Below are 13,332 nucleotides of genomic sequence, written 5' to 3'. Positions count from 1 at the left end.
AAAAGCCTGACAAGCACAAAATGACTGAGGACTGTGGTGTCACAGAAAACAGAATACAGACACTTGTTTGGTTGTTTGACCCTACAAACAGCAGAGCTGTGTTTTTCTTTCTGTTGAAGTGTGTGTTTGTCCATTAATGCAGAGAAACAGGCCAGTGAAGAGGACTATAAATTGATTCAATGGATGTGCTAGAAGAGAGGTAACTCCTTGACAGCGGAGTTTCCATTTCTCCAACCAAACTGCTGATGTTTTTCGGAGCCAAACTCGGGCTGCTTCCTCAGTAAAATCGCATTAAAGTGCTTGAGATGGATAATAACATGACCTCACTTGAACTACGCTGAAAGGAGTCTACACCCTACTGTCGTGACAAAAGGATTTAGAGTGAAATGAGAAAATAATTTTGAGAAGATGAACCGGTGACAAGCATCTTAAAGACTGTGATGACGCACAGCAGGTCACTGATTTGATCATAGGGAAATTTACAAAAGTATTCAAGGTCAGCCCGGGGCGCAGGATTAATGGGATTAATGGGATGTGTGGGTGTGCAAGGATTGTGATAGAAAAGTTTGTAATATTTTGCACAACAACAGTACAGAAAATCTACAGGAGGAGAAAAAACTAGGCGGTAATATAACTGCAAACATAGAAGCTGAGCTGCTGTTTGCTTTAAACTCTCCCATGTATGAGTCACAAAATGGGGTGGAGTATTAAATAACCTACATGATATTACAGCGTTTGTTCACAACTACTTCTGGGCAAGAAAAAGTGAGTGTATTCACTGCGGAATTCAAATTTCAAGCCATAATTTATGCCCCACCATCTGCTTCAGGGCAAAGGGCACTGGCCAGCGCCCTGACGATGTTCCTACAGTATACATTTCACTGACATTCAGGACAAATTAAGTTCCTTGGGGAGCTTGCATTAAAAGAGGATCCACAAATATGACAGAAGGCACCTGTCAAAGGTGTAAGTCTGAGTTTATCCAACAGGTTCTGCTCACGCTCATGTTAAGGTTTGCCTCATCTTGCGCAACAGAAAAGCCCACACACTCATCGTCCACCCACACAGGTGTTTTCATTTATTGGGCCTGATTAGACCTCTTGTCCGGGCCATGTGGATGTGTGTTACTGTGCTTGATTGACACCACTTTAATGTCTTTTTAATGCCGCTGCACCTGTTCCCACCTTCATCATTCTTATTAGAATTGTGTATATAATGGACGCTCAATAGTTCACCCTACAGTAAGCAGCAAATTGAAATTTTAGACACTTATGAATCACCATCATCTTGCACCATTACTGACAGGTGTAGTGCCACATGGCTGTAATTTTCAAAGCTATAAAATGCACCTCATGGCTTTGTATGATTGTTAGCTTTAATAGAGCACTTTTTGAAACAGAAATTAAAAAGTGCTTCATAGGAAGAAGAAAAGAGGAAAAAGTGAGAGAAAATATATAATAATAATACATATGAATAAAAATATACATAAAAAAGCAAAAGCCAGAGAAAGTTCAGGCACACTAGGCTACATATTGTACATATTTTACACTAAACACTGTGAATGGCAGAAAGTAAATACAGAGAAAGAAAGCTGTCTTGATCTGCCTCTACCTGAAGTCAAGCACACACTGTTTCAAAAATTCCTCAACATTTTGAGTGGTACATCTGCCTTCGTTATCACTGTGAAAGAACAGAGGGCTTGACAGGCGTAGTAAGTAAGGGGGGCAGGATTTAGTGAGGGATCAATTCCCAGCTGAGGCGCAATCAGCCAGAGTAATTGAAAACAGCCATGTGAGTGGTGCAGGCTCAATGGAATCAAAGGAAAAAAGGAATATTTGACTAATAAATAATATTTGTGTGCGTGTGTGTATCACATTGTGGAGGCTCACCTTCCTTGGGTTAAGGTTATGGTAAGGTTAGGGTTAGAGTAAGGATTAGGGTTAAGCAAACTGAAATTTGTTAACTTTTAACTAGATTAGAATTACACGCATTGTTTTAAGTTAACAGTTAACGTTGTCAGACCCCTGATTGTACATCGATCTGATACTACAACATCCGTCCATCCATTTTCTATACCCCGACTATCCCTTTCACGGTTGGGGGGGCTGGAGCCTATCCCAGCTGTCAGTAGGCGAGAGGCGGGGTACACCCTGAGCCGGTCGCCAGCCGACTGCAGGGCAACATATATCGACAAACAACCATCCACGCTCACACTCACACCTAAAGACAATTAAGTCACCAATTAACCTGAGCATGTTTTTGGTCTGTGGGAGGAAGCCAGGGTGCCCGGAGAGAACCCACGCATGCACGGGAGGAACATGCAAACTTCACGCAGAGGGGCCCTGCCCGACCCGGGGATCGAACCGGCAGTCTTCTTGCTGTGAGGCACGCGCACTACCTGCTTGCGCCTCCGTGCCGCCCCATACTACAACATCCTGAGGATTTTTTTGTTCATTTCATCAGCTTCAAACAGATTTTTGAGAACGGTAACACTGAAAGGTCTGTCTTTTGTTCCTGCTCCTGTACCTCTAATAGGTGCACTGCTTCCTCATGCTGTTGGTCGGCTTGAACCCGAGCGTGCAGACAACACACAGAAACACACAGTGACAGCTGACACTGTGATCACAGTCCATGAGGTGGAGTGGACAGCACACAGCTGACATACTGTCAAGCCAATACCCTGGCAGAGATTCACTGGTTGATCGCAGCACTGGTACTAGATGCTTACACCTGATGGCACAGCTCTGATGAACTGTTACGTTTGGGGTGTGTTAGCGTCTCAGTAGTGGCTGGTAGCAGAAGCAAAAGAACAGTTTTTAACATTAAAAAACTGTTTGTGTAATTGTACAAATTACTTAGCCTCTGTTTGGATGTATGGTATCTATGTAGGGTGACTGAGTGCATGTAAGACACAATGAGGTAAAAATTCACATATGCAAGCATTAATTGAGGCACAAATTTGGACAAGACTTGGCCCACAGCAGGTGTAATTTAATTCTGTGTTGCTTACGTTAAGTTTTCATTTTGGAGGATATTTGAAGAATATATCCCAACCTAAAAAGGCACCAGTAACGTCTGCACACTGATAGATGTTCACAAGGTGTATAAATTTATCAACAACTAGAAAGGCAACATTTTTGGCAGAGCGCTTTTCATCACACTATCAAACAACATGAAAGGTGTTGCAAGCTGAAACAGCATTTCTAATAAAGTCTGCTGATTTTTGGACAGGCTTCTGAGGTGTTTATATTTTCTGACACAGTAGCGGTGATTCAGTAGCAGTGATTCAGCACAAGCTGGACACATTAACTGCTGAACAAGGAGCTTCGGTTCTTTGCCGCTCTCATCACAAAACCGGCGATCCAGGAGGGTTTGTCAACAGAAAATTAAGCATTCAGTGTCTCAAATGTTTTTGTTTCATTTTGCCTTTGTCCATATGTCCATACCTTTTGCAGTTGATTGATCTCCTTCTGCTTGGTGTGAAGGGCCACCAAGGCTTGCTCATGCTCTATCTGCAGTTGCTGCTTCAGCTCTACAGCTTCATGCATATGCTGGGGAGAATCAGAGAGAGGGAGAGGGTGTAGTTACAATGGAGGATGTTACTCTGAGATGATTCTTGACTGCATCCCGAAAGAAATAGCCAGCCACGATCTTTCTCTGCTGTTGGTGACAGATTCAACACAGCTTGAAAACCTGAACAGTTAGCCGAATATTGCCATTGCTAACCCCGGCACTGAAAGGACAGTGTACTCTGCAGTGGGCTGGCTACCACACAGGCAACGAGCCTTTGAGGAAATTGAACCCAATCCACCTGAATGGCAATTAGCAGCAGGCAACTCTGTATTTGATGTTTGTCAGAAAAAAATGCACGCAGTTTGTAATATCAGGACTTTTGAAATATCGTAAACAAAACAACAAATTAAAATGTCAACCAAAGCCTTGCAGAGTCAAGCAAGAAATCAAATTAAAGGAGTAATTGGACCTTTTGGGACATCCTGCTTATTTGCTTTCTTGGTGAGAATTGGATCAGAAAATCTAACACTCTTTAAAGCTACCGCCAGCAAACTTAGCTTAGCATAAAGATTGGAACAAGGGGAAAACAGAAAGTTTGGCTGTGTCTGAGGATTGTTGCAGGATGAAAAGGTACCAAAAACTACTCTGATGCTCACTCACATTATGTTGTTTAAAAAAAAACTAATGCCATGAACATGTTGATTTGCTTGGGGTTATGTGCATTTCTTGGTCTTGTTATTACCGTTACAGATGAAACAAACAAGCAATAACCTGTTAATTAATGAGCTTCAGATGTGCTGGTCAGTGGATTTTGTCACGTTCGGACAGAGCTCGGCTAGCTGTTCCCACCTGTTTCCAGTATTTATGCTAAGCTAAAGCTATCATCTGCTGACTGTATCATCATATTTACTCTATAGAAATGAAAGCAAATAAGCCCATAATGTTGAAATACTCCTTTAAAGTCAAAATTGTATAGATAGATAGATAGATAGATAGATAGATAGATAGATAGATAGATAGATAGATAGATAGATAGATAGATAGATAGATAGATAGATAGATAGATAGATAGATAGTGTGTGTGTGTGTATGTAGTGATGTACAGTAAATCTCTCAGACGTGATGTACTGTACACTCTGAACTGACTCAGACAAAGTTGTCACACATGGTCACCCACGCTGATCCCAAATCTAGCCTTTCCCAATTAGCCGAGTCATGACTATATAGCTTCTACCCACTGAGTCACGACCAGATGCCACATCTTGCGGAAACAGAGTTGAGGCCATAAGATGTTTCTGCAGGCTTAAAAAGAAAAGACAGCTTAGAAAGCTCTGACATTCATCATTTTCTCTCTGTGTTCGCTCTCCCTTGAAAAAAAAGAAAAGCCTCTTTACCTCCCGGAGTGGCTTTGAGGTGTCCTGAGCAGGCAGCCACTGCTTTGCATAATCAGAAAGAAGCTCTAAGCTGCAGAAGACTGGGCTGGCTGAGAGGCTGTCACTGGCGCCTTGGTGAAAACAATTTTTTTTAACCCTTGCACATTCGGGGAGGGCTTGATGAACTCACCTGCATTTTCAGCAAACACCCAGTGATGTCATGTTGAAACAGAAACAGAAACAGGCACAAGCTTGCTGCTCCAGGCCTGAAACTGCCAACCTTTCGTGTTTACAGGTCCTGCAGAATACCACTATATATGTAAAAAGTTGTATGAAGCCTTCTGTCACTTGTGTTAGCATCACTTAGGGCTGAAGTTTGAAAATTAAAAAAATCTAGAGGTGCAGAGTTAGAAAGAAGTGATCTGAACAGACTTCTGTAGCTCTGTTGCTCATCTCTGTTTGAGGCGAGCAGCTTGAGGCTACATTAGCTGCTGCTGGCACCGTTAGTCAGATGGGCTGCCCTCTTCAGTTATAATTGTAACAGGCCACTTTAAGCCACTACACATTCCTCCAAGTTGCCCTTGACAACTCCTTGTATAGATAGATAGAAACGCCCAGAATAAGAGGCGGTAATGCTCACTTGTGTCTTAATTCTCCCACAGAAATGTGACAACAAACCAGATTATATAACTTTAAAACCAAGGCTGACAGTTGCTGTATCTCATTAGTTTTGACTGAAGAACCCTTTAAAAAAGCCTTTTCATGTTTTTTCATGTTGTGTTTACTCCATCTCTGCTTTCTCCACCCACACTGCCCCGTGTAATTTTCTCTAAATAGTCTCTTTGTCTTCATAATCAATACAGAATGAGAAAGTGACAAACCTGTCTTTGCTGTATTAGGGAGTGGGTCAGTTTTTCTCAGATGGGTACATTTCTCTCTCAAATATCCTGACAAACAGACAATCAATAGGAGATACAAGAAGGCGAGGATTTGTAATGAGAGCGCCTCTCACGGCGCAGTTAGACTGTGTCTGATTACTATTGGCAGACCATAACACGATGAAAAAAAGAGCTTCTCCGTGAAACCGACGACGCTTCACCTCAACAAGTTGCGTCACTTTCCTTCTAAAGTTTTCTTAGCAATCAAACACATGGGAGATGGGCATGTTTCTGCAAAAGTCTACAAATCTGCTGAATGGTGTGAGTCAAAGAGAACCACTGAAGAGAACAAGGGAGGAATGAGTGAAGATAGGGAAGCTGGGTGACATGTACAGAATCAGTGGAAAAAGAGGATAAAAGACTGCAGATAATTAAATCTCTCTTCTGTGGGTAGAGAAAGGAAATTTGGTCCTTCTTTGATCATCTAATCTAAGACTTCAGGTAGACATGATTTCTGAGTTCTCTCTCAATACTCAAAATTGCTTTCTGGCATAATTAAATTATCCCGAGCTGGCCACATGGTCATTTTCACTCCACACTCTTTGCCAGGCAACTAAAACTACCACAGCACTACAGAAAAGATTTTTAATGCATTCTCATTATCCTCACTGAGATCAGATATGAGTCCACCGGAGCAAAACCTGCATGTGAGTAATTTGAGGGGGCGGCAAATCAGCTCCAAGACTCCCTTAAAAAATCACAGTTTGGGAACTGTTGTAAACTTCATAAACTTTGCGAAAAGCTGTCGACAAAAAAATCGTAATTATACGTCCCCCCTTTAAGCTCGGCAAATATAAAACATTAAATTTCTTTCTTGGTATGAAAAACATGATGTCAGTTTGTCCCGGAGTGTTGCAGTGTAGGCAACTCTGTGACTAGATAAATGACATGCCTTGTTAACAGCAGATCAGCTGCACAGATGAGTGCAGCACACACTAATTTCTTACTATATATAATCCATTTCCGTCCCATATTGCTTTTATTTTTCATGCAGTTCTATGTTTTAACAGCCTGATTTTTGTGTTAGCAAAAAACAAATATCTGTATGTTGTGTAGCCGACTGATGCCAGCACCTAAGAACTTTCATTGTGTGCCGTGGAGAGGTGTGGGGGGGTGTTTCCTGTGTTTCCTTTCTTGGCAGAGGCTGGGCGTGGTCATCCAGGTGGCTGGGAGCTGGCTCCTACTCAGCTGGGACTCGTCACAATCTGCACAGTATAAAGACTGTGGACTGCTGAAGACTCGTTGCCAGATTGTTTCAGCTGCTTAGTGGTGTTGTTGGCCATTCACCAGTGTTACAAGTCTTAGTTACTATCAAGTGTTTGTTCTCCAGCGTTTATCCCCAGAGTCTCATCGCCTGTGTCTTTTTCCTTTGTTTTTTGACTTCCTATTTTTCCCTTACTCCCTGTCTGCATGTCTGCTATTGAGTCCAATTCCTACCTGAAACCTAACAACATCTCTGGATATAGATCGTGTTTTAATGCCAGGTGTAAATGCGGTCTTCATGAGAAGTCAGGGACAGGATTTGGCCAAATTAAAAGATGTTGTTATGGAGTTTTGTATGCATTAGTCACAAAATGAAAACATATTATTGTGGAGGGAGGAGATACTGAAAGAGGCAGAAATCGAAGATAGAAGAGAAAGATGGGACGGCCGCAAGCAGATATGAGAGACGTCTCACCTTTAGAACCTGTTCCAGGTTCTCCACTTTGCCTTGGAGTTGGCTCCTCTGCTGCTGGGCCACGTCTCTTTCCTGGCTCACTACAGCAAAGGTCTGTCTCAGCTGCTCATAGTCTGATTGCACCTACGTGAACAGAAAGAGCCCAGATGCAGGGGAGGGAAGGACAAGAGAAAAGATGAAAAAGGGCAGGAGGACGTTAAGAGGATTATTACCATCACAGATATATATGGCCGTAAAAAAAGTCAGTGCAAACAGAAAAACACAACAAAGTGAGGGAACACACTTTAATCTCCCGTGTTTTAGTGAAGACTTTCAAACCATAACCATTAATATGTTTTGTTTGTTTTGTTGTTTTTTTTAAGACGAAAACAAGCATGCAATTTTTATGAGGTTTGTTCATGCAGCAGACCTACATTTATGAATAGAGGCTTTTTTTGGCTGGAGGGTTGATTTGGAGTTCACAGTCTGAAGAGAAATTAATCAGAGCATTTCCATTTAGCCTTGATGAGACAGAGCTGCTGACTTGAGCGTTCTGCCTCTCGTTTCTTCATCAGTCAGAGGCCTTGAGCTAAGCTGGTTCCTCTAAAGGTGGCCTCGCAGGATTGAGCAGTGCCATCCCTCTGCCACACACCAATCATCTCATTAACTAACATAACAGATGAGCGCACAATGGATAAGCTCGTTAATTCATGTTGTTTATGACCGGAGCTGGAGTCAGAAGCTCCGGAGTCATCATGTGGGACTAGCAGCGTAATAACTGGGATTATTTTTAAATTAACTATAATACAAACAACACATTTAATTTAGTCAGTGTGAAGATGTTCTCTAATATTGAAAGATTTCTTCAAAGTTTTCATCACTGTCAAGGTTAAGACACAGTGCCCTGACTCACCATTAGTAACTCTGTATAGGGGTGGACACAATAACATGAACAGTCCAACACAAGCCTGACAATAAATACTATGATTCTGAGTCATTATAAATTCATTTAAGTCTCTTAAATGTTGGCAAATATTTCTAGTGAAAGTATCATTTATTTTCTGTTATCACTTTCTCAAGCGATATCACTGCTTTCTAGTTTCCCTTCTCCTCCTCTCAAGCTTCTGCTTTTTCTGCTTTCACTCCTTCATTCTCTTTCTATGCGCAGTCCACTACATGTTGTCTTTACTCTTACATGCCAGTCACACTTCATTCATACTGTATATCTGGTGGGACAGGAATCCACACCCTTTTCATCTCCGTGCCCACCTTGTTGGTGCACAGATGGCATCTTTTTGCGTGGCACGGTGGAGGAAAAGCTCCGAGCCGAGTCCCTGGACACGTGTCAAATCTGCCCCCTCTGTGAGAGTCACTATTAGCGCGAGAGTAGCTAATCGCCTACCATCACAGACTGTCTCCGTCTGGGCCTGTGTGCGAGTGAGAGAGTGGGAGACTCTGGCTGACTGTGCCAGTAAAGACACAAGGATGGAAAATCCTGCGCATGAACAAGCAATATAAAGCTGAAGAGGCAAAACGTGATAACATATGTGATGATGATAGCGAGGCTGCAGGTGTATTGATCTGCAGAGATGGATCACAGATTCCGACTCGACTGATGTTACGGCCATTTATACGAGATTGTGTGTGAGATACGTTGCCCCTATATCACATCTAGTGTAAAATACAATAGAATCTACCATACATCATGGCCTGGTTGACCATTGATCATCAGTGTGTGTATGTGGGTGTCCTCGCAATACATGCTTTAAACCGCATGTGTGAATGTCATACCTGCTCATACTTGGATGCCTTCAGGTGATGGTTGATCAGCTCAAGGTTCAGACGATTCTTTTCCTGCAAGGCAGCATGGAGCTTTGCTTTCTGAAGAATAAACAAAGGAAGGAAAGAGAGTTAAGTGTGTTGTTACATTATGTTATATTACCTTCCTCATTGCAAAGACTTTTTCTGCTTGACTGCATGATGTATGTAAGACACACGGTGTAACTCCATCTTAAAACTATTACATCAGTGGCAGATGAAAGGCTCAGGTTAGCGCCAATCCCTCCCTCCGTCTGTATGCATGTGTGTGGGGGGCTTAGCTTTTCTCTGAGATGCTGTCTGGAGGACAAAACCCACAGCTGCATACTGTCACCCTCCATTTGGTATGTGGCATTAGGAATGTAGGGGGAGAGCTGAAAAAGAGAGGGTGGGCACAGGAAGAAAGACACGGGGGAGAGAGAGAGAGAGAGAGAGAGAGAGAGAGAGAGAGAGAGAGGAAGAGGAAGGAAGCCGGGATGAACGGATGATGGGAAAGAGGAAAGGGAAGTGGGAAAAGGTTTGAGGGGGAGAGGTTCAGGAAATAAAATGATAAGATGAGCGGATGAAGTCGAGTGCTGAATGTGTCAGCCAAATGCAAAATAAGCAAATGAGTGCATAATGTCAGTAAAGCCTAGCAAGCTCAAAATGAGATTAAGTTGCATATCACGTAAACGGACTAAAAAAGAGGTGTGCAGTTCCTGTCTGCGCTCTCTCCGCTGCCCAGATTCACATTCAGAAGTTGTCGTGCCGCCGGCGCTGCAGGTACTCAAGCATTACATAATTACGCCAGACTCAAACTAGGGCAATGCTCTCCTCCTATCACAGCTCTGAGCTTTCAAGAGTGATTTCACTGCGACTGGTCATATCCTGGCACATAATACCACTTCATGCTAGCACACTGCGCTCATACTGCTGATTGTCATTCTCAGCGTCCTGACTATAATACTTGGATCAGTAATTTTTTTTAATAGCAGTCAGGACTTTTCTCTGTTCAGCTTTGTCTTAAAACAAAAAGCAACAGGGTTTGTTTTCATTGCACGATCAAATGGTGGCTTCACGACTAGTATGGTTTTGTTTCAACATGTCAAACTGATCTGTGCCCCCACATAAATTAAGCAGATTAATAGTCTCCAAAAGAGGATTTAATTCAATTGTCTTAAAAATAAAGTGGCTAGAAATGTCGATTTCTGAGTGACTGACGCACAATCTTACTCCCAAAAGACACGTTCTTGCTCTATAAAGCACAGCTGTCTGTCTCATTTAACATACACACATACAATATGCTCTCTTATGCCTGATTGCTATGATACACTCAAGCCTCGCATGCCAGCTTCTGCACAAGAAAAGACTGTGCAGCTCAGGTTTATGATCAAATTTAGCAGTACAAATCGAGGAACTCAATAAACCCTTGCCGAGAGGAGAAGGGAGAAAAACAGACAAAGTGAGGGGCCAGCCAGGTTCATCCATCTCTTTGTGTGCAGGCAGAGAGACAGCCAGGCCTGTCGGAGGAAGACACAATCAAACCAAGACACAGATAGAGAACAGACAAGGACAGGAAGACACAGAGACTGGTGAGTGAGTTCACTTGCTGCTCTTATTGTGTAACGCTGTCGCCACAGCACATCGCCACAGACGACAGAGCGGTTAGTGCACTGAGCCACACCTAGCTGCTGTGGGAGCCAGAAATGATCGTGTTCTCCTGCATTTGACTGGTAATTACGGAGACACGGCACATCGCAAGGTGTCAGCTGCAGCCGTCCTCTGCGCCGACACCCCAGGACATGGCCTTGTAGTTGGCAACCATAAGGAAGAGCAGTCAGGGTTGGAAGGGATGCAAAGATAACTGGGGAGATGGGTTGTGTTGAAATTTAAGGGAACATTGATGAACAGATGGGAAAACAGCAAAGGAAAGTTCAAAGTTTTGTTGAGTTTTATAACAAAAGTAAGCCAGAAAAACAAAACAGAGTGACCTTTTAAAGGCTGCTTTTTATGGGCCTCAGGAATGATGTCTGCTTCTCTCACCTCCAGTGAATCACACAGACAGCTCTGCTTAACACTCCGTAACATCTTGTAAACACAGTGCTATACTGTAAAGCCAAGGGACATACACACACACAAACACACACACACACATTCCTGTGCCAATTTGAAACCTTCAATATGCACAAATAAACCGAGAAATCTGGTTCAAATATATAAAGGATATGATAATTAGACATTATCATACGACAAAATAACTTAACAGTGGATTTGCAGCACTGCTGTAAGGACATCTGTGCAGATCCGTGTGAGTGAAAGTGTGGCACGCGTGTGTGTATGTGTGAATCTGTGCGTGTGTGTGAAATTAGAGATCCATATGCGCGTGCGGAAAAAATGGACAGGCTGGAGGGAGAGACCTCAACACCGCCAATGACTAATTCACTCTGACAACTTCTTTCTTCCTTCCTCTTCTGTCTTTTCTCTCCATCTATCTCTGCCTCCCCCACGCCACGTGCACACACACACACACACACACACGCAAGCTGATGCATGCACTTTCCCTTCCATCACCACCATGATTATCAGTGTCTCTCCAAACCCACTAATTTAGCTGCTGGCCTGAGACCTGCTCTGCTCTCCGTGGGTGCCGTGCCATTGTTCTGACGGCCCATTCTTCTGATTGCCTGCCTTATTTTTTTTTCCCACCCCAATTCTGCCCCGCCCCAAAACATTACAATTTGACATTTCAATTTATTGCGATTTTTGTTTGCTTTTTAACACTAGACCATGAAATAAGTTGAATCACAGACTTTTAGAGACAGTACATCATGAGTCATACTTCCCAAAACAATGCACATCACACATTAGTGAGTCTGCTTTTTAAGGCAGAACACAGCGATGTACCATGTAGCTAAAAGTTGAAGACTAATCACAACCTTCATCATGCATTCGCTGTATGTGCATCTTATTTTAATAGTTTTACTTTTGTTACCATAGTACAGTAATATTATAATTCTCTCTAGCACCCTGTGTTGTGGTAGGTATAATGTAGTATAAAACAATAAGAGAACTGATTCCTGATTACATTGTTTGTTTCCTCTGTGTGTCCTTCATCCACGTCTTCATACAGAGTGTCCTTTCAGTGTTTGTTTCGTCCTGTCATCTTTGCATCTTAGAAGATTTCTGCTTCAAAAACACATTTTTAGTTAACCCTCAACAAGTTTTTTTGATCATCTTAAGCATGATGACACAGGTTAGCGCTGGGCCCTTCTGTATCAGCTCATGTATCAAGTCGCCTTTGAGAGGAAACTGAGGAAAGGAAACCAAAGCTCACGATGAGGAGCTGATGCCTGAACAAATGTTGACTGGAGTCTACTTAGTTGGGCTGACAAAGCTGAACAGATCAGACAACAGACAGAAGAGCAGCAGCAGCACCTGCTCACTTGGTTGTGTGCTGTGTGTTGTGTTGTGGGGAAGCTGCGCAAGTGATTTGAGAAATCTCTATTTTGCTTTCTTCCCTTGAAGATCAGCCACCAGGGTGTCTGATACTCAAGAGGTACATTTTGGTTGGAGAATGCCTGAAATGCAGACAATCTTCACCACTTATCTCAAACAAAACAATATCATGATCCGGCCATGTTGAAGGGAAGGGGCCGAGCCGAGCCGTGCCATAAATAACACAATTACGACATACTAGATTTAGGCAATGCTTCTGGTTATTATTGTGCGTCACTGCATCAGCAAGTCTGCAAAAAATCTGCAGTGTAATGTTTTCTGTCATATGAACTCTGTTTGCTCTGGTCCAAACCAGACCAGGAAGGTGCTTTGATTTGGCCAACAAAGATAAAAGTTGATATATATAATATTTATTTTGTATCGTAATGTAACATAATTGAAAATCATTTAATTTGACATGTTTACTGGGATCTCCTGACATGTATTCACACTGATCCAAACTGAGTTTAACATGAATGAAGAGGAATAATTCTCTCCTTTCATTACAGAGCACACCACAGCTTTGTTTAATCAAATGCAAATTTAGTTCTGTCCTCAT

General features: G+C 42.5%; 1 protein-coding gene across 8 annotated transcripts in view; it reads right to left on the bottom strand.

Annotated features, from left to right (window-relative positions):
- The window catches only part of rimbp2a (RIMS binding protein 2a), a 72,673-nt gene that overhangs the window by 28,521 nt on the left and 30,820 nt on the right, over positions 1–13,332 (bottom strand). For all 8 annotated transcript variants that reach the window (XM_070988825.1, XM_070988821.1, XM_070988823.1 and 5 more), the window contains 3 exons: positions 9,273–9,362; positions 7,503–7,625; positions 3,447–3,551 (listed from right to left, as the gene is read on the bottom strand). In XM_070988825.1, the coding sequence (XP_070844926.1) occupies positions 3,447–3,551; positions 7,503–7,625; positions 9,273–9,362 (318 nt within the window). The remainder of the gene's footprint in view (positions 1–3,446; positions 3,552–7,502; positions 7,626–9,272; positions 9,363–13,332) is intronic.

Source organism: Chaetodon trifascialis, chromosome 20 (genome assembly GCF_039877785.1).
Source record: "Chaetodon trifascialis isolate fChaTrf1 chromosome 20, fChaTrf1.hap1, whole genome shotgun sequence".
NCBI classification, from domain to species: domain Eukaryota; kingdom Metazoa; phylum Chordata; class Actinopteri; order Chaetodontiformes; family Chaetodontidae; genus Chaetodon; species Chaetodon trifascialis.
Note: the sequence above shows the minus strand (reverse complement) of the source record. Positions and strands in the feature narration are given on the sequence as shown.